At 30.0% G+C, this 22,951-nt stretch overlaps 1 protein-coding gene and 1 long non-coding RNA gene across 2 annotated transcripts; both read right to left on the reverse strand.

Moving 5' to 3' along the window:
- Positions 1-9,440: 9,440 nt before the first annotated feature.
- LOC11439806 (uncharacterized) lies at positions 9,441-10,681 on the reverse strand. Its single transcript, XM_039827824.1, has 2 exons — positions 10,559-10,681; positions 9,441-9,723 (listed from the first exon to the last, which is right to left on the reverse strand). The coding sequence occupies exons 1-2, from the start codon at positions 10,647-10,649 to the stop codon at positions 9,596-9,598; spliced, it is 219 nt and encodes a 72-aa protein (XP_039683758.1). The 5' UTR covers positions 10,650-10,681; the 3' UTR covers positions 9,441-9,595.
- A 5,803-nt stretch (positions 10,682-16,484) lies between these two features.
- Positions 16,485-17,110, reverse strand: LOC11439340 (uncharacterized). The gene is made up of 2 exons (XR_003006834.2): positions 16,971-17,110; positions 16,485-16,875 (listed from the first exon to the last, which is right to left on the reverse strand). It is a non-coding gene; the product is annotated as an uncharacterized lncRNA (long non-coding RNA).
- Positions 17,111-22,951: the final 5,841 nt, after the last annotated feature.

The following is a 22,951-nucleotide window of genomic DNA, read 5'->3' on the forward strand; positions in this document are numbered from 1 at the left end:
TGTCCCAGGTCCTCACGGAATGCCATCTTTATTTTACCAATAGATTTGTGAATAAAATATTCTAACTGTATTTTATAATCATATAAAACCATAAATACAAGAATCTTCAATACTCTTTGAGGCCAACAGAAACTACACTTAAACATAATCCACTTCTTGAAACCATAAATACAAAACTTTTCAATCCTTTGAAGTGAAAATCTTTTAAACTCTCTTGGTCATCAAAAACTTCTCAACTCGCTACATCGGATTCATATCTCTTTGAGAGCAAAATAAAATTCACTTCCTACTCATAAAACCATAAATACAAGAATCTTCAATACTCTTTGAGGCCAACAGAAACTACACTTAAACATAATCCACGCCTTGAAACCATAAATACAAGACTTTTCAATCCTTTGAAGTGAAAATCTTTCAAACTCTCTTGGTCATCAAAAACTTCTCAACTCGCTACATCAGATTCATATCTCTTTGAGACGAAAATAAAATTCACTTCCTACTCATAAAACCATAAATACGAGAATCTTCAATACTCTTTGAGACCAACAGAAACTACACTTAAACATAATCCACTCCTTGAAAGCATAAATACAAGACTTTTCAATCCTTTGAAGTGAAAATCTTTCAAACTCTCTTGGTCATCAAAAACTTCTCAACTCGCTACATTAGATTCATATCTCTTTGAGAGGAAAATAAAATTCACTTCCTACTCATAAAACCATAAATACAAGAATCTTCAATACTCTTTGAAGTCAACAGAAACTACACTTAAACATAATCCACTCCTTGAAATCATAAATATAGGACTTTTCAATCCTTTGAAGTGAAAATCTTTCAAACTCTCTTGGTCATCAAAAATTTCTCAACTCGCTACATCAGATTCATATCTCTTTGAGAGCAAAATAAAATTCACTTCCTACTCATAAAATCATAAATACAAGAATCTTCAATACTCTTTGAGGCCAAGAAAAATTACACTTAAACATAATCCACTCCTTAAAACTATAAATACAAGAGTTTTAAATCCTTTGAAGTGAAAATCTTTCAAACTCACTCAGTCATCAAAAACTTCTCAACTCGTTACATCACATCCATATCTCTTTGAGAGCAAAATAAAATTCACTTTCCACTCACATGAATCAACTGGCTGAAAGAAGGGCACATATGACACCCACATATTCATCTTTTTATACTTTTTATTAAGATAACGTTTGTAAATTATTATTTTTAATATATAATTTAAATGAATTGTAAAATATGAATAAAAAAAAAAAACAGTCTAAATTCTTGTATTCTCTTTATATATTGTGTAGATGTTTTAACATCATTCAAAGTGTAATTTAGAATTATAGACACGCTACACTAATTGAGATCATGGTCACTTTGGAAGAATTTTCCTATCTTAAATACTATAGTGAAATCACACAATTGTAAGGATTAGACTAACACACATTAAATAACTATGATAGCTCTCGGTACATGCAAATCAAACTACACATACAGTTAAATGTATCGTTTTAAATTGAATTTTTTTTTTACAAAGTGCAAGATCCAATTTTTGAAGGGACACAATTATAACCCTCTTTCATGTGACCGTTATTTTCACTTAATTTGAATCATGAATACAATGTGTGGGATCCATCTATCTCACCTAGTGTAATCATAGCCGCTTTGATAAATGATCCCTGTTTATGATCCAATTGCGAATTCGCTTAGAGCGAGCCAATTTTTTTTAGTGAATTTGCCTTAAATCTCTATTTATGATTTAGAGTAATGCTAATAAGACATTCTTTTGAATATCCACTCTAATATTCACTTTTTTATTCGTTTACATTTTAAAAATTGAATCCAAATAAAGTGGTAGGATATAGATTGATTTCATCTAATAAAAGAGTGAATGCTAAATAGAGTGTTAAAAAATGAATGTTACTTGCATTCCTTTTATGATTTATTGCACAAAACGTAACACTTTATCTAAAAAATTAACTTTTACCTAACATAGAATCTATTTCTAACTAACATACAAATTAAGGGTGGTCTTATTTCTAACATGTGTGACAAGTATAGAAAAATGGTATCCTACAATATTTTTATAGTTAAAATACAATTTCATTAATAAAAATTTGACAGTAAATCAAAAGTTAAGACTGCAAAAATATAAGGCGAAGTCTCTTCAATCCATTTACAGTCTAGATTATGAAGAGTGTATTGAGCTAAATAATGGGTAGCTTGGTTAGCCTCACGCCTAACATGCAAGAATCTTAAACTACAAAAAAAGATATTAAAATTAATGAAGTCTCCAATAATAGATCCAACATAGTTGGGATATTGTTGATGAGTGTTCAGCTCCTGAATCACATTGGAAGCATCAAATTTTGCTATATGATTCTGAAAACACATGTCTTTAGCAAATTCCAACCCCTTCCGCATAGCTAAAGCTTCTGCTACATCCGAATCTAGTAATGAAAGGACTTGCCAACAACTAGCAGCAACGACAACACCTTCATTATCTCTCACAACAACACCAATACCCCATTTATCCCCCTCGATCGAGCCTGCTGCATCAACATTTAACTTATAGAAACCACTAATAGGGGTCGTCCAATGAACATTAGATATGGTTAAATTTGGACCTCCGTTTAACATTTTCAACAACATTGTACTAGCACTATTAAAATTAACAATGGATCTTTGTGCCTTTTGTACCGTGGCAACCACATCAACTTCAGTCCCCTCAAAATATTTTTTATTTCTAGTGCATCATATTTCATAACACTAGGCCAACACATTAACTATAATATCCTCAATTGCATCAATAATATTTCTTTTCAACCACTCCTGCAATGGTACGTACCTAGAAGCATGTGAATTGAACACCACACCTAAAGAAGAAGCAAACCATATTTGCTTTGACCACTGACAGTCCATAAAGAGATGTGAAATTGTCGCATTATGTTGCCCACAAAAAACACACAATGGATCACAACAAATTTCTCTTTTAAAAAGATCATTTTTGACCGGTAGTTTTTCATGTAAAATAAATGGATGTGTCTTGGAATACTTTTTATTTTCCACAATTTTTTCCACTCTTGTTGATCAATGTCTTGTCCTGAGCTATGGGATACAAGTACTTCACGCCTTGCCTCTAAGAAACGGTATGCACTCTTCACCGAGAAAAAAAAATAAAAATAGCAGACCATGTAGCACCCCTCACAAAATCATCTTGTAATTGCTCGAAAGAAATTGGCAACTAAAGAATTTGTTGAGCCTCGAAAGAAATTGGCAACTGATATTTTCAAAACAAAAGAAAATAATATTGTCATTCTTAAGTGTTTGTTTAGGGTTTTGTAAAAAAAAAAAATTAAAAAAATATCCATTTTGTCTCTAATTGAAAAGCTATTAAAGTTAACTTTTCTATTTTGTTTTTCAAAGACAATGAAGTAAAAACTCTTTTTTTTTTTTTAGTGATTTTTATGGATAGTAAACAAACAAAAATAGTTTCAATTTTTTTTTAAAAACTTCAAAAAAATCTCTAAATTCTTTGAAGATCAAAACAACTTTTTCAAATTGTGCTCCTACCTTAGCAGAGTGTGCTCTATAAACAAAAGATTATCAGCTTTTTCGAAATCTTACGTAAAATATAGAAGGAGAATGAACAATTCATCTACATAGTCGTATAGTGTCCTTATTTATTATAGGGTTAATAGTGTTTTTGGCCCCTGCAGTATAGTGCACTTTTGGTTTTAGTCCTTGTAAAAGTTTTTTTTTAGATTCCACCCTTGAAAAATGAAGATTCTTCAAGATTGGCCCCTCACCCCAATGAGTCAGCAGAATTTCCTACGTGGCAGTGATGTGTCAATTTCTTTTCTTTTTTTTAATTTTTTTTCATGCCACGTGGCATTTATGATTTTTATTTTTTTTTAAAAAATCAAAAAATTAATAAAAAAAATGGAAAACTTAATAATGATTAAAAAAATCTGGAAAAATTATAAATATAATTTTAAAAAACGTGAAATTTAAAATCGAAAAAATCTTAAAAAATTAAAACAAAACCTGGAAATTTTATGAAAAAATTTAAAAATTCTGAAAAAAATAAAAAAATAAAAAAATCTGGTAAAAAGAAAAATAATGAAAAAAACACTATTAACCCAAAAACAATAATAATGAAAAAATTCGGGAAAAATAAAATAAAAATCTGGAAAAAAATATTCGAATATTTTTTTCGAATATATATTGAAATTTTCGAATATTTTTCTCCAGAATATCATATTTAAAAAAACAAAATTTACGAAAAAAGATTAATCATATTTAAAAAACTAACTTTTCGAAAAAAAATTATGGAAAAGATTTAAATAAAACTTCTTACTTTTGAAAATAAAAATATGAATTTTTTCCAGAATTTTTTAATTTTATCGGAATTGAAAAAAATCTTAAAATTTAATTTTTTTTTCTAAATATATTAATTTTTAGAAAATTTTAATATATATTAATCTTCCCAAAAACAATAATAATGAAAAAATTCGGGAAAAATAAAAAAAAATCTGGAAAAAAATATTTGAAATTTTTTTTCGAATATATATTGAAATTTTCGAATATTTTTGTCCAGAATATCATATTTCAAAAAACAAAATTTTCGAAAAAAGATTAATCATATTTAAAAAAACTAACTTTTCGAAAAAAATTATGGAAAAGATTTAAATAAAACTTCTTACTTTTGAAAATAAAAATATGAATTTTTTCCAGAATATCATATTTCAAAAAACAAAATTTTCGAAAAAAGATTAATCATATTTAAAAAAACTAACTTTTCGAAAAAAATTATGGAAAAGATCTTATTTATAAAAGGTCTTAAGTTGTCTTAAACAGCTTTTTGGAGCCAAAATTTGAGGTTAATTTGGTCATTTTAATATTGACATCTCATTATTATTATTATTATTATTTAATATACGACGGAGGTATCTCGGGGTGCCAACCTAGTTGGGATGTCGACGACGCCTCTTGATGCCTGTTTTCACTCCTTGCTTATCAAAAAAAAAAAAAAAATTAATATTTAATATATATTTAAGCAATTGAACAATAATCTTAGTTTGTTTGTTTTTTCGTTTTTTTTTTCCTTTCATAATTTTATTTTGTTTTTCTTTCACATTATTATTTAATAATAATAATTTAGATTTAATTATTTAATAATAATAATTTATATTTAAGCAATTGAACAAACCTTTGTTATATTTATGCCATAAACTACTAAATATATATTTAAGCAATTGAACAAACTTTCGTTAAATTTGTGTCATAAACTACTAAATACTTTTTTTTTTCTTCCATAATCTAAGTTTTTTTTTTTTTTCTTCCATAATCTAAGTTTTTTTTTTTTGTTTCACCTTTATTTTATTTTTTTGAAAGAATTTGTTTCAGGTTTATAATTCTCATTATCTTTTTATTCACATAATATTTTTATTTATTTCAGCTGTCAAAGATACAAGCTTCTATTAAAAGCAAGGATTTCAAACAACTTGGAGATTCTATTGAAGAGGGTGCTTCATATACTATAGAAAAGTTTTTGGTCCAATTTAATAAAGAAAAATTTAAGCCAACAAATCACAAATACAAGCTAACTTTGATAGGAAGCACTATTATAACCAAAACATCTTATGATAAAATTTCTGCAAATTTGTTTAACTTCACAAAATTTCAACACATTATTGGTGGTACTGATAAGGGTGTTTTAATGGGTTAGTACTTTATACTAAACTTACAAATTAAATATTAACTTATTTTTAGATTTTTATGATTTCTTTTTTATGATTCTACAACCATGTTTATTTGTAGATGTCATTGGCCATGTGGTTGGAACGACTGACATTAAGGATGTTCAAGTAAAAGGAAAAATGACTAAAATCTTGGACTTGACTCTTGAAGACCTTGAGTTAGTGGAGTTTTTTTTTTTTTTTTTTTTTTTTAATCTTTGTTTTAACTACATATATAGATGTTTTTTTTTATTATTTTTCTTACTGTAATAAAAATTATTTTGTAAATTTCAGGAGCAATACAATCATTTGTACTTTATGGGGTCATTTTGCTGAACAAATGAATAGCTATATGAGCACAAATGGAAATACTTTTCCAATTGTAGTTGTTATGCATCTATGTCGACTTAATGTTTATGTTTTTGGTGGTAATTAGATTATCTTTTTAAAAGTAATTATTTTTAATTTCTTTGTATTGTTAATGATATATATCACTTAATACCTTTTGGTGTATCATTTTAATAGGTATGTATGGGATTGCCAATGCATTCAATGAAACCAAGTTGCTTATAAATCCCAACATTGAAGAATGTTGCAACTACAAGAAAGGGTATGCACTAACCTATCGTTATTACACATATATTATATATTGAAAATTATTGGAAATTTTTTTTTTGGTTAAGTATGATTTTCTTATATTTTACGATAGGATGAAAACTGGCAATGCATCTTTGACCCAAGGGGTCACCCAGATGACAGCACAATCTTCACTTTCTTTGTCTAATGATCTACTCCAAACAAAAAACATGACAATTTTAGATATTACACAAGCTAAACAGGTATACAACTTTATGCTAATTTGCTTTGACTTATACTATTATACTATGTTGTTAAATAATTCTTAATCCATATCTTTGTATTTTCATTTTCTAATTATTATTCTTTAAATAAATTTAATAACTATGCAGGTGGGTGCATATGTTGTCTTGGCTAAAATTATTGGCATAGACACCAATAAGAAATGGTGCTACGTTTCATGTAATAAGTGTTTCAAGAAGGTTGAACCTGTTTGTACAAAATACTTTTGTGAAAAATGTGATACATTAGTCGATGCTACAAAAAGGTAACATTTTCCATATTAATTTTTCTTATGTTTCACTCATTTCTTTTAAGTTAAACTCAATTATTCTTTATATTCGGTTACTTATATAATTAGCAAATCTAATTTCAATTTTTTTTTCTTTCTAATAACTTGCTATGTACATGATTATATAAACGACAAGTTGCATCATCACCACTTTTATTCTTTTGGTCACTGATTTTTTTGGTTAGTGATTCCTTATAAGGTTATTGAATCTTTCATGTATATTCACTTTTCATTTTAGGTTTATGGTGCACATTCATGTTATGGATGATAGTGGATCAACTACCATTGTGTTGTTTGATGGAGTTATTTCACAACACTTTGGAAAGACTACAAAAGAACAAATGGTATTGATAATGAACTTAAGTATATTGTTTTTTTGTATTTTTTATGTTATATTATTAAAATAATAAACATTGGTTTTAATTGTTTACTAATCCAAATCAAAAACAGGGAAGGACCACAAATGATTATCCAACCGAGTTTGACACCTTACGTGATAAGAAAATGCTTTTCAAACTGGAGATCAATCAAAAAATGTTCAACAGAGGTTTTATACCTATGCAGTCAAAAAGATGTCTGATGACAATGAAATCATTGATGAGTTTAAGAAAAAGTATTATATTGAGTGTCATGCTGCTCCTCCGAATGTTGAGGAAGATGATGTTGATATCATAGGTCCTATTACTCCTCAAACTGATGATAACATTAAGGTAGTTAAATATTCTTTATATCTACTTTAAAAGTATTCATAAAACTTATTAAATTAACTATTTCTATAAATGTTTATTATTCATGTAGCTTCTTGGTGATGAAGCTAATTCTATTCCTAAAGATACTCATCCATCCAAGTCTTTGAGAAAGAGAAACGCCGACTCAGATGCAACATATATTGACGTTGATTGTCAAACTCGGTCGTCCACCACTAAATTGCAGAAAGTTGTCAAAATTAAGCAAGAAGCTCAAGATTGTTATTTTAGCTCTTCTTAGTCTACACTACTTAGATTTATTTTGTTTCATTTTTCTTTTTTACTCAATAAGTACCTTCTTAATTGTTATTTGTTTTGGAATTTATCTTCCCATTTGCTAATTTGGTTGCTATAACATTTGGTACTTTGGTGCATGTCATACATCCAAAAATAGAATGCTTATGTTCTTTTTTGTCCACATCAATGTCACTCTATCTATATAAAAAAAAAAAAAAAATTATCTCTATCGAATGATGTGGTGGTAACCAAAAATCACTTGCGTTGGTGACCAAAATAAATCACCTTACTTTTTTTTATTGTGTTTCGTAGCATTATCAATATCCTGTCTTCATATGGTGGCAAAAACTATATGCATGCCTATTCTTAAATGATAACTCATATTTTGCTATAAGCACAAATAAATTTTATGTGAAAAACCAACTTTAAAAAAATGTTAATTCAACCAAGTTATTCAAACTATTAGCAAGAGTCCTTCTTTTTTAACTTGAAAAGTGATTTTTTTTACTTCTTAAAAAGGCTATAACAAATAGACTCATAAACTACTAGGTAACTTTTTTCTTATACTTTTTTATATGGTTATGTAATTTGTATTTCTCCTTATGCCATTTAAAATAATCGTGTATAATCATACAAATTTATTTTATTTCATGCCAGGTTGATCATCATCTTTATGATGAATTTTCAATTTGGAATCAGCAAAAATCATGGACACAAGACTTAGTTTTACCGATTCAATTGTTGAGAATTGATACGTCTTTATTATCCACAAATTTGTATATTATTACTCAAGTCAAACTTATCTTAGTAGTTGCATTTGGTTATCCGATGTGATAACGAGAATTCTAAATTACTTCAAGTTTTTATTGGTTTTATTTTGGACACGTTAATTCATTCTCACTTACAACTATTATTGTTTCATTTACGATTACCTTATTTATTAATCAATGTCATATCTAACTTCCCGTGCATCGCACGGGTCTAAATACTAATTTAAATAAAACTTCTTACTTTTGAAAATAAAAATATGAATTTTTTTCAGAATTTTTTAATTTTATCGGAATTGAAAAAAATCTTAAAATTTAATTTTTTTCTAAATATATTAATTTTTAGAAAATTTTAATATATATTAATCTTTTCCAGATTTTTTTTTTATTTTTCCTGAATTTTTTCATTATTTTTCTTTTTACCATATTTTTTTAATCATTTTTTATTTTTATTAATTTTTTCAGAATTTTTAAATTATATTTTTAATTTTTCCAGATTTTTTTAATCATTATTAATTTTTCCATTTTTTTAAAATTTTTTTAATTATTTTTATTAATTTTTTGATTTTTTTTCGTTTTCTTAATTTTTTTTATTTTTATTTAAAAAAATCATAAATGTCACATGGCGTTCATTTACACATGTGGCATGAAAAAAAAAAAAATTTGACACGTCACAGCCACATAGGAGATTCTGCTGACTCATTGGGGTGAGGGGCCAATCCTGAAGAATCTTAATTTTTCAAGGGTGGAATCTAAAAAAAAAATTTGCAGGGGCTAAAACCAAAAGTGCACTATATTACAGGGGCCAAAAACACTATTAACCCTTTATTATATTAGGTAATTATGACTACACCATGATATTATTGTTTTCCATTTCTTCTATGAGTTCATGATAGCAACATACTTCCATAATATAACAATACATATGATCTTTTCAATGAAATTGACAACTTAATCTATATTGTAGAACTCAGCACTGCATTGACAAGATAAATTAATGCACTTCGGAAATAGATCAATTGGACACAGATCTGGTGGACATTCATTGCTAAAAAGGCATGGAAGAACCTCAGGGATGCCTAATAAGAACCAAATAAATGTTAAAATCGGTGATGGAATATTATATATAAATTAAAGGGTATTTTTACATACATGTTGTTGTTTGAAGAAGTTAATATGGATTTAGATTAATCAAAAGACCAACACTTCAAAGTATAACAAAGTCAACTTAAGAACATTATAAGAAACTTCAAAAATGTTAAACGAACTTTGTTTTTAGTCCTCGTATAAGAAGTGATATGTTTTGATCCCTGTATTTTTTTAACAAGTAATAAATTAAATATTAATTTTTCTAAACATCAAATTTTGACCTAAAATTCAAATTTTGAAATAATTTTTTTCAGAGGAACTTTGTATTATTATGTTCTAAATAAATATGTCAAGAATAATTCAAACGTTTAAAAGTTTAAGTATAATTAATCAAATTTTAATTTTACAAGGACAAAAAATTTATATTATGGAAAATTTTATAAGAAACTTATAAAATGATGAATGAATTTTGTTTTTAGTCCTTATAAAAAAAAGTGACATGTTTTGATCCTTATATTTTTTTAACATGTAATGAATTAAATATTAATTTTTCAAAACACCAAAATTTCAAGATCAAAGTACTAAAATTTTTGAACAAAAAATCAAATATTGAACTAATTTTTTGTGGAGATACTTTGTATGATGTAATAAATAAGTATGTAAAAAATCATTCAAAAGTTTATGCGTTGAAAAATTTTATAAGGACAAAACATGACACTTTTTTATGAAGACTAAAAAAAAATTTACTATATTTATAAGACCAAAAACTTTAATTTAACTCTAAGTTAAATTAGAAATTTGAAAATGATATGAAACACTACTCACTTTCGTTGGTTGCGACCATAAATAGGGAGACAAAGATGAGGAAAGCAAAAAAGAAATATAGGATTCGAGCCATACTTTTTTCTTTTTGCATGTAATAAATGGAAAATATTTTGATTAATTTATACAAAAAAAGTAATGTGTTGTTTTTTCTTTTTTAGTGGCATCCAGAGTCTTGTATATATTGTGCATTATTTTTATCAACTGAGTTAAGTTTACGGAATAATCTGTTGTTAACTTCAAAGAAATAGTTTTTAACCTTCAGGGGCTGCAAGAAATCGATAAAAAAAATTGGAATTATTAGTAAATGTTTCTATATTACATCAATCTATCCTGTCTATCTCTTTTCAAGTTCAACTGATCACTTAATTTTATTAAATATATCATATAAAAAATTTAATAATCATCAAAGATCATTCATTTTTCTATTAAACTTCTAATATATATTTTATTTCTCTTTTAGCTTTTTATGGTAGAGAGGAGACACATATAAAAATCTTTGGGTAGAAATAAAAATTAAAAAAATGGACAGATATAAAAATTTAAACACTAGTGACGAATGATGAAAAATCTTTGGGGAGAAATCATTCACCAAACAGGTGAAAATAAATATTTATTATTGAGAAACTAAAGTAACCATAAGATAATGTTTTTTGATTGACAATTTTATGAGATCAAAGACAATAAATATTATAACATCCCATTTTTTCCATACTTGTCACACATGTTAGAAATAAGACCACCCTTAATAGAAGATAAAGTCTGAAAATTTTAAAACAATAAATGAAAACTAAATTAGACTTACCTAAACCTAATCTTAATAGTTAAAATAATTTTCCCCGATTACCTTATCGAAATATCAAAACTCCCCCCAGCAACAGCGTTAAAAATTTGATGGACATAATTGTCAAGTGCGCCAAATCGTAACAAGTAATAAGGTAGTAAGTTTATCGTTCTCCACATGGATTGTCGTTCGACTTTGTAATTAATAAAAACTTAGTTTAAAGTGTGGAGTTAAGTAAATTTGAATAGAGTTGCAGAGTTGAATTATTGTGCCAAATGCAAGATTAAGTTTTGTGATTCAGATAATTAGTGGTGATTAGGGAATCCTTTGAATCCCATATTCGTCTTTGTTGGAATTAAACTCTAAAAAATAAACAATTATGTGTGCTACTTATGATTTAATGAAACAGGCAAATAAAACTCTCACGAAGCTTCTCACAACAACTATGTGTTGGACCAACCAAGGTTGACAGTTGTCCAAAGAAGGGAGTATTTAAACGGTCGGAATTCAAACATGAACTTCCTAACATCAATAAGAAGGGGTAATTAGAAAAGTCAATGATACTGATATAATTTCGGGTTGTCTGTGCCTATTTTATCCTACAGGTCATTCTTCAAGATTACATACTTAGTTAACCAATTCAAATAAGCATTAAAGAACATGCATAAAAAAATATACCATCAGGATAAACTATAATTCTCCTTGAAAGGAGGTTATGTCGAGTCTTAATACTATCTCGAAGTAGCTGCCATGAAAAAAAATCACCTTGAGATGAGACTAAGACCCCCACAACCTTGAAAGAAGTTGAATAAATTCTTTTTACCTCTCATCCACCACACTAGCTCTCATATGAAGGAATTTATAAGTTGATATCCCTTTATAAATGCTCGATGAATCATTGCTCCAGACCCAAAAATCTACACCTTCAGAGAAGGTCAAACTCTCTAAAGCCTGGAGCAACTCTCGCAAAACCACAAGTTAGTTCCGACTAAAAAAGATCCCTCCTCACTTCAGATCCCAGACCCATTCAAATCCGTCTCTCACAGTCATATCAATCACTTTAGCTTCTTTTTGTATAGAAACTTTGAACAAGCCTAGGGTCACGAATTCTCAATGGAATAGCACCCGACTAGGGACCTTTTCAAAAATATGTAGATCGACCATCTCTAACTTCCATGAGAATCTTTTTTTGAAGAAACTAAATTAGCCCACTTAAACTAACACTAGAGAGAATCAAACTTGAGACCTAAAGGAGGAGCACCAATTAGTAGACTCAGGCTGACTTGTTTCCAATAAGGACATCTTTTTCCACCAGTTTGAGACACCTCTTAAACCTATCACCCTCCCCCCGCGATGATCCCACATAGACCTTTTTGCATATCTCGCTCCAATAATATCTTTCCACAGAGCCTCCCATCTTGTGATCAACCTCCAACGCCACTTTCCCAAAAGGACAAGATTAACCAATCTTAGATCTTTGTTACCCAACTCTCCTTCACTCTTAGGCTTAGAAACATGTGAAATGAGATAAGAATATGCAAAAATTATACATGACACAATAGCCCCTTATTCAATCATTTCAACGAGCACAAATCTCCTTATTTTTTATGCATCCTTAGCAACTCTTATTAAAGTCTAAGGCATTATGCAACAATTTTAACCATTAAATCTAATTTGTGCAATTGCTTGTTGATATTATATCATCGTGAAAGGGTAAGAACAAAGAATGCAAGGTGGCATTTAGCATGGGAAAGGGAAGTTGTTTCCCACCATGGAATAAAGAGCCCACGTTTATCATAGTCCCTCAACACTATATTATTCTTCCACACCATCTTCCAACACTATTCTTTCTCCTTCATGCCACACCACCACCAACATCATCAAACCTATTGTTCCATTATTTTTCAGAAGAATTTAAAAGGATAGTATTGTCTCAATTTTAATCCCACTGTATATTGCATCACCTAATTTTAATGTTTTAAAACGTTTTTATTGTTCTTTAAGGAATTTAATTTTTTTCTCGACACATTTGATGCCTAACACACCCTTCTCTATCTTTCAATTTTGCTTTTAATTCAGACCGGAAGTGGTGATCGGAAACTAGCCGGCGGTGGTGTTTGGTGGGTGAAGGTGCCCAAAATGCAAAAATAAGTAGAAAAATAGAAAGATCTCACGATGAAGAGCACAAATCTAATGTATGTTTTTCTTATAAGCATGTTCATGGTGGCCAGAAGTGGTAACCGGAAAACTAGCCGGCGGTGGTGTGTGGTGGCTCTCTGGCATGGTGCCTAGAATGCAAGAAGAAGTAGAACATTGGAAATATCTAACGATGAAGAACAAAAATCTGATGTTTGTTTTTCTTGAACATATTCACGGTGGCCGGAAGTGGTGACCGGAAAGGAGGAGGAAGCTGAAAAGGGAGAAATCTGAGACCATGGAGAGAGAAAACATGAGGCAGGAAATGGGAAATTGCAGGAAAGCATGAAGCAGTAGAAGGGTAATTGATGACTGCTTTTTTTCCTTCTTTTGTCACCCATTAATTTGACGGTAAAAAAAAAAAAAATCTTATGGTGGAAAACAACTCCCCTTTCCTATGGTAAACCCCACCAGAATGCAATAATTATTGCATTTAGGTAGGAATTAGACATATGTATATGCAAGACTTGGCAAAAAGAAAAAATGACCCATACAATTGAGGTGGCATTTCACATGGAAAAGGTGAAAATCTTCCCACCATAGGAAAAGTGCTTTTAACCATGAGATGAAATGAAGACTACACTCTTTATCATACTCTCTCCATACTGTATTATATCCTTTTTACACTATTCCACCACTATTGTCTCTCTCTCTCTCTCTCTCTCCTCCATGTCCTCATTCACCCACCATCACCTGCAAGGTTGCAACATCAAATTCACCATAGCACCGCCCTCACAACCTTACTCCCTTTATTGCATCCATAAATCTATTATTCAACAATTTTCACTTTGATGAAGAACCTCTATAAATCTTACAACAAAACACCAAAAATCAATTAAATTGTTTCCATTAAAAAAAACATTAACTTACTTAAATATAAAAACATTATGTTCAAGATTAATGGTTAAGTTGTTGAGAAGAAGAGATTGATGAATTTCTATGATGAAATCATGAATGTAAAATAGAGTTTTCAATTGCCCAACTTTAAAATCAACCAATTATTGTTGTTTACTGCAAAATCAAGATTTTGGAATGGGATGTGTTATGAGCGTTTACTGTTTGGGATGAAATGGTTGATAAGAGTGGTGAAGTTGGACTGTTGTTAGAACATAATGTTGTTGAGAGAAAATGTGTTGGTAGCTAATAGAGAAGAGGGATGCGGTTGTGATGTTGCCGGTGATGATGGGTGAGTGGGGAGAGAGAAAGGGTGGTAAAAAATAATATAGTGTGGAGAGAGTATGACTAAATGTGTAGTCTTCAATTAATCTAATGGTTAAAAGCATTTTTCCCATGGTGGGAAGGTTTTCACCTTTCCCATGTGAAATGGCACCTAAAATTGAAGGTTTAATGTCATTAACTTGCCTAAATTATTCTAGCATGTATTCGTAATTTTAGGATCATTCAATCAATCATATAGTATCGTTGGATAACAATTTTCAAGTTCATTATAATACAAATATGATAAATTTTGAAATAAATATACTTTTTTGGATGCTTTTCCTCACTTTGAGATTCAATGACGAGAGTATATTTATTAATATTGAAATCTCTTCTCATGCTCATTCTTTAGTATCTTTAGTATCTTTGATAACTTAAAGCCAGCTTGAGAATTATGGAGTTTCTTTGTCAGATGTCATTAAGGAAGATGTCAAGGCTAATTTTTTTATGGTTTAGATGAAAGATGTGGCTTAATACTACTAAGAACATAACCTACTTGAGTTGGTCTTGTGGTATTGAATTGAGATATGGGAGTGTTGTAACGCCTTCGCTTGGTGGGCATGTAACGCCCGAGGCTGATGAGGGCGGGGAGTGGTCCGGCTCCTGGCATGCTTCTAGGCAAAACTGAATCACATCGGAATGAGAGAGATCTTGAGGCCGTGCAGGTATGAGACTGTATGGTTAAAGGAAAGCTTATAAGAATTGTTTGGTACTACCTATATCAACAAGATGCATCTTCTTTTCGGTAGCTCATTCCATAAGAACTCCACAGTTAAGCGTGCTTGACTCGGAGCAATTTTGGGATGGGTGACCTACCGGGAAGTTTTCCGGTAAGCGTGCGAGTGAGGACAAAACATGCTGAAAAGACTCGTGTTGGTTTGTGGGGTCAGTCGGCAATCCTGAAAGCAGTCTGGGGTGTTACAAGTGTGCTCCTCCTCGAGATTTCATGTTTGATTCCCTATGATGCCAATTTAGGTAAGCTAGTTTAGCTTCTTAAAAAAAAAAAAAAAACTACTAAGAACATGTACTTTTGAAGTATAATGGTGATTGAGATTTGTATAAAGAGTTTTTAGCTCATTTCTATTTTTGATAAATGAAAAAAAAGGTAGCACGTCAAATGAAAACTAGATTGACAACTCATTAAATAAGAAGATGAGATGCAATGCATGAGAAATTTATATAACTGATGTGTAGAGATGAGGTGATGGATGGGTTTTAAAGGAGAAATAGACATCTTAGATAAACTTGTTCGATTGTAACAATCTTTCAATCATGTTTATCGAATTTGTCAAGCCTATCATCAATTATTATTTATATTTTTAAAGATCAATATTTTCTTTTTTATTTGTGATCCTTCATTTTTTTTTTGTAATGAGAGTTCTTTGAACAATATTACATAATGATTTAAACGATGATTTTTCAAACTCATCTATCACAAAGCCATAAAAGTTCTACTTTGACAAGATCCCGTAGCTAAATGTAAAATAATTCAAGAGATGCAATTTTTTAGGTTATGCTAACAAATGTCCTTAGAAATATAAAAATAGAAATAATTGAAGAATTTAAGAAAACAAAAATCAATTTTTAAAGTTTCAATATATAACAAATGCATAATTTCGAAGATAGAGTTTTTTCATTGGACTTAATATCAACTGCATATAGAGAGCACTTGTTTGCATTTTTTTTTTAACAAGGCAAAAAACACTAAAACTGAGTTTGTATCTTCTTGTGTTTTTTTTTTTTTTTTTGAGGGATCTTCTTCTTGTGTTGTATGCCCTCAATTCAAGAGATTTATATTTTATAATAAATATATACCTTTTTAAATGTATTAATAGCACTAACAAATCACAGGGACACATGACTTAGATAAAAGATAAAAAAAGACTAGTTACTCAATTACTTCATGATCAATTTCTCACTTTCTCTTGCTATAAGCAAGTCGGTTTCTCCCAAGAATAACACCAACCCACAAATTTGAGCTTTACAACGAAATTGACAACTTAATTGTCCTCCCAATAACTGCATCGACATAATAAATTGATGCACTTTGGAAAAAGATGAATGGGACACATATCTCTTGGACAGTCGGTGTTCAAAACGCAAGGAATAACATCATCAATGCCTAACAAGAACAAAATAAATGTTAATAAAAGGTGATGAAATAGTTTATATACAAATTATATTATAAATTTTAAAATGGTTTGAAAAATTACTCACTTTGGTGGGTTGCAACAAGAAATGGAGAAAGAAGGATAATTAAAGCATAAAAAAAACATCCGATTTGAACCATAATTTTTCTCCTTTGCATTACTATAAATAGAAATTGTTTTATCATAAGACCAAAAAAAAAAAAAAATTGTTTTATCACTTTATAAGAAACAAATTCATTTTTTTAAAACTCCATTTAAATTGTTTTTAGCCCTTAGGAGTTCCAAGAAGCCATTTATGAACATCTTAATAGTACATCAATGTTCTTTTAGGTCTTTCGGTTACTCACTTGATCACTTGTGTTTTCTAATGATCTCACATGAAAAGCTTGATTCTCATAAAATTTCATTCTTTTTTTTATTAAACTTTTAATATATTCTTAATTCTCTATTTGGCTTTTCATGATAGATTAAAGCATAAAAAACATTGGATTCTAGCCATACATTTTCTCTTTTGCTTATAATAAAAAAAATTTGTTTGATCACTTTATAAGAAACAATTCCATGCTCTGATAACTCCAATTAAATTGCTTTTAACCATTTGGATTTCCATGAAGACGTTCGTAAAATTGGCACTATTGGTAAATGTCTTAATAGTACATCAATGTGTTCTTTTTTGCTTTTTTGGTTACTCAATTGATCACTTATATTTTGTAAACATCTCACATAAAAATCTTGATGATCATCAAAGTTCTTATTCTTTTTTATTAAACTTTCGGTATATTTTTTATATCTCTTTTAACTTTTCATGACAAACAACAAACACATAAAAATAGAAATAATAGTGACGAATGATGAAAAATTTGGGGTGAAAATAATGTGTCGAAGAGATAATGACAAAATATTCGTTAAGAAGTTAAAAGTACCATTTGATAATATTTTTTATCGACAATGTTATATGTGTCGCACCACCCAATTTCCCTTTGCCTAGTCTAGTCTTCTCTTGAGGCCCCAGAGTAAGACTCTAGTAGCAAATTTTGCTTGACAATTGTTTATGGGTGTTCGATCAAGGAAAAATGGTGTTTTAAGTTCAACTCTATACATGAAAAATGGCATGTTCCCGTAATGGAACAGTTAGAACAGGGGAACTGTTCTAGAGAAAACTCGCTTAAGCGAGTTGCTCAGTGACCGCACCCCATGTTTTGGGTGTTCTGGGCTTTAGGGAATCGATCTGGACCGTCCAAATTGATTCTTTTGATGTAATTAAATGTATTTGGGCCTTCTAAACCTTTGGAAACATCAATTGAGTTAGATTGAACTTGGTTTTGTGAATTGTATCATAAACTTTTTGAAAATGGTTCAAGAACATGAAATTTTTGAAAACTCGTTTCTCAAGGGAAAAAGGTAGGACTATGGTTGTCTAGTATTGTTATGATTTATAAAAATGTTTTGAATGAGAATCATGAACTTTAACTTGGTTTTGCTTTGAAAACCGGCAAAACGATACGAATTTTGTGAAACTTTGGGATTGAGGTGAATTGGCCTATGAAACGTATATGTATATGCTGCTGCATTCATATGTGACTTATGAGTATACTTGGTTGAGGCATTTGAAATTGTTTGGTTTGCTTTGTCGAATAACTTGGAACTAAAAGGATACATACTTAAATGAATTTTGGTACTTGTCGGAATTAGCCCATGAAACATATATGTATATACTACTGCACTCATGTGATTGGTGTGTATACTCGGTTGAGGCGTTTGAATTCGTTTACTTTGGTTTTGGAGAATTTGTCAGAAATGCTAGTTTTCATAAACTTAGACGAATTTTGTCAAACTAATGTTTCATGGTCGGATTACTCGTAGGAGACTTTGAATTCATGTTAGTATGTTTGAATGTGAATGAATTATTAATGATTGGGTGTTTAAATTGATAGATGTCAAGATGTGGCTAAATGTTCGTCTTCGTGTGAAATGTGAATTTGAGACTTGATCGTTTCTTTTAGGTGTTAAATATTGTTGATGATTTTGATGTTATTCTTTTGGTGATTTTGTGATGAATCTTATTGAATATGACTTATGAATTATGAGGTGAAGGTGTTTCATTTGGTGATGACTATTTGATGAATATTTGGTGATAAACATGATTTTTTTTTTTTTTTGTTGATTGTGATAATGACTTGTCGATTGTATGGATGTAAGTATTTGATAATGCAATTGTTGGTGAGTAACATAAATGTGGGCTGATTATTATGTTAATGTCTATGGGGTGATTTATGCATTGTCAAGTCCTTATTTGAAGTCCATGCATTCATAGTCATATGAGGTGATCTTGAAGTATATAAATGCGGGGTGATTATTACATAGCTTCTGCAGAGCATAAATGTAGGGTGATTATTATGCTGGTGGATTCATTAACGGTAAAATTATCTCCAGAATCCAATGGTACCACATGCATCTAGAAGAGTCTAGAACATTGTATGCATTTGAATATTTGGTGAGTCGTGTCATAATTGAATATGTGACTTGGTGAATTTGTGCATTGGTAAAATTTGGGAATGTTGTGATTATGTAAATTGGTATATATGTGCATTGGTGGATTTTGTTGATGGTTGTGAATAATTGAAGCAGGCTCTAATTGGATGTCTTACTTGCTTGTGATTATACCCTTGGTGAATCTATTAATGATAATTATTTTGGTAATAGCAATGAGATGAGAATTATATATATATATATATATATATGGTTTGATGATTTCTTTGCTTACGCTTTGAAATGATGAATTGTATTTGTTGAGTTGGTTAGGCAAGAATTTATGTGATTTATATGATTGATGTTATTGAGTGATGAGTTTGTGTTGATGACTTGATTAGAGATTGAATATGCTTGCAGTGTTATTAGAGAATTGTTATTTATGCATATCTTGATGATTTATTGAAGAAGTAACATTTAAATTCTTGATATGCCCGTATCGCTAACAAGAACAAAATAAATGTTACTAAAAGGCGATGAAATAGTGTATATAATTTATATTATAAATTTCAAAATGGTTTGTAAAATTACTCACTTTGGTGAGTTGCAACAAGAAATGGAGAAAGAATGATAATTAAAGCATAAAAAAAACATCGAATTTGAACCATAATTTTTCTCCTTTGCATTACTAAATAGAAATTGTTTTATCACTTTATAAGAAACAAATTCATTTTCTCTAAACAAAAAAAAAAAGAAACAAATTCATTTTTTTAAAACTCCATTTAAATTGTTTAGCCCTTAGGAGTTCCACGAAGCCAATCAAACATCTTAATAGTACATCAATGTTTGTTTAGCTCTTTCGGTTACTCACTTGATCACTTGTGTTTTCTAATGATCTCACATGAAAAGCTTGATTCTCATCAAATTTCATTCTTTTTTTATTAAACTTTTAATATATTTTTAATTCTCTATTTAGATTTTCATGATAGATTAAAGCATAAAAAAAACATTGGATTCGAGCTATACATTTTCTCTTTTGCTTATAATAAAAAAAAAATGTTTGATCATTTTATAAGAAACAATTCCATGCTCTGGTAACTCCAATTTTTAACCATTTGGATTTCCATGAAGACGTTCATAAAATTGGCACTATTGGTAAATGTCTTCTTAATAGTACATCAATGTGTTCTTTTTTGCTTTTTTGTTACTCAATTGATCACTTATATTTTGTAAAGATCTCACATAAAAATCTTGATGATCATCAAAGTTCTTATTCTTTTTTATTAAACTTTCGGTATTTTTTTTATTTCTCTTTTAACTTTTCATAATAGACAACAAACACATGTCAAAATAAAAATAATAGTGACGAATGATGAAAAGGTTTGGGTAAAAATAATGTGTCGAAGACATTACAACATATTTGTTAAGAAATTAAAAGTATCATGTGATAATATTTTTTATCGACACTGTTATATGTGTCGCACCGCCCAATTCCCCTTTGCCTAGGCTAGTCTTCTCCTGAGGCCCCGGAGTAAGACTCTAGTAGGAGATTCTGCTTCTACAATTGTTTATGGGTGTTTGATCGAGGGAAAATGGTGTTTTAAGTTTAAGTTTATACCTGATATGTGTCTCATTGTCTGTTGACAGGGAAGGTGGCACGTTGGATCTTGCTAGGTAGTTCTTCTTGAAGAAATATAAGATGATGACTCCAGTGATCTTGGAAAGTGGTTCGACCTCTAATCACTTAGTAAAGTAGTCTACCGTCGTGATTAAATACTTTAATCCCTGAGGGGCTTTTGGGAAAGGTTCGAGGATATCCATTTCCCACCTCGCGAACAGTCATGGAGATGACATTACGTTGAGTTCAGTTGGGGGCGCCAGGTGCATATCCCCATGTCGTTGGCATTTGTCGTTTGTTTTTATGTGTTCTTTAGCATATAATAGTCGGATTAGGCAAGTGTATCAAATTGTTTATCAAGTAATAAAGTGTAAGTATAGTATTGTATATCCACATGGATTATCGTTTCGTCCAAATAATTTGTGATACTTATTTGGTTAACAAAATCATAAAATAAAAGAGTTAAGGGGTTAGAGATTTGCAATTTTTATTTGTTTGCAATAGAGCAAGTTAACTGTTTTTGGTTGCAAAAAAGTAAGCTGCGGTTAGGATTCTTCGAATCCCCCATTGATATTGTTGGATATTAAATAACTAGAATATCACGTTTATTTATCTTAGATAGACTATACAAGTGATGAGGCTATTGGGACGTTACTAACCTAGTCAGTCGTCAAGCTACACCTGCTGATCACACGGTGATCCTTACGTGTGGGATCTATACTATCTCAGTTGACTAGGTTTATCCCTCCAATGTTTGGTTGCATCTGCTCGTCACACGGTGATCCTTACGTGTGGGGTCTTACCACCTCAAAGGTAATTGAAATCATAGAATTAAACTGACTTTCCAAGATAATGAAGGTCAATGTTCCTGTAGGTCTACCCATCTATAAATCTTAGGACACTCATAGCACACACTCTCTCTCGCTCTTACCTGTTTTTAGTAGTTACCTCCTAGATTCAGTAGATTTTACTCAATATTAGTAATGTCACCTCCTAAGTACTTACTACTAGGGTCAACTCGCTCTCGGTATCTTTCGCTAGTTATAACTAATTACTTCCTAGACATATACATATTAATAGCAAGATATAAATATCAAGATATAAGCATCAGGATAGTAATATCAATATTAGGCCTTGTCACAACCTAAGTATCTAATCTAGGGTTGCGCTACTACAAAAATTGTTAGTCTGTATGGAAAATAAGATTATAATCTAGAGGGGGGTGAACAACGCTTTGAAAAAGTTTTTAGGAGATTTAGTAAAAAGTGAATTGAGTTAAATTGACTACAGGAAACACGCGTGAACAATCACAACAATAACCAAAAAGATAAAACTATGTGCTAATAAGATTCAACGTAGAATTGAGTGATTCACATTACAAATCTTAGTACAATCAAAACTTAATATGACTCGAACAATTTTCAAAACTTTACACAATTTCAAAACCAAACCTATATGAAAATATATCAAGCTATCAATCAAAAACACAATGCATATGAAATTGAAGAATTGAATAGAAATCCAACCCAATTGATCTAAGCTAAGTACTAAAACCTAATTCAATGAATTAGGTCAACTTTTAACAAAAAAACAACTTAGATCAATACAAGTTTCTAACCTAACCGTTATTCAATTAACATATGCAATAATCAAAAATAAAGAAGATAAGGAAGAGAGATAACACCGATATTTTTATAGTAGTTCGTTCTTTTCGTCCTCGCTAGAGCTACGTCTACTCTTCTTGATGAAGTACACCTTCACCAAGGTCATCCACAAATAGTAACAATGTTGAATACAAATGTGTTTACAAGAGTTCCTTGAAATTAAACTAATTCTTCAACCCTTATGTAAACACTCCCCCAAACTTCAAATAACCTTGGTGCTCATTGAATCTTCGAATCCTTGATTACTCGTGCACCTCTTCCAACTCTTCACTCAATTCTTCGATGCTACGTCCCGTT

The sequence above is a fragment of the Medicago truncatula genome, chromosome 7 (assembly GCF_003473485.1).
Source record: "Medicago truncatula cultivar Jemalong A17 chromosome 7, MtrunA17r5.0-ANR, whole genome shotgun sequence".
NCBI classification, from domain to species: domain Eukaryota; kingdom Viridiplantae; phylum Streptophyta; class Magnoliopsida; order Fabales; family Fabaceae; genus Medicago; species Medicago truncatula.

Bases quoted from the DNA above. Each gene is read 5' to 3' on its own strand.
- LOC11439806 (XM_039827824.1), bottom strand. From the start codon at position 10,649: ATGCAAAAAGAAAAAAGTATGGCTCGAATCCTATATTTCTTTTTTGCT. The intron at 9,724-10,558 runs GTGAGTAGTGTT...GGTTCTTATTAG, and splicing joins TATGGTCGCAACCAACGAAA to GCATCCCTGAGGTTCTTCCA.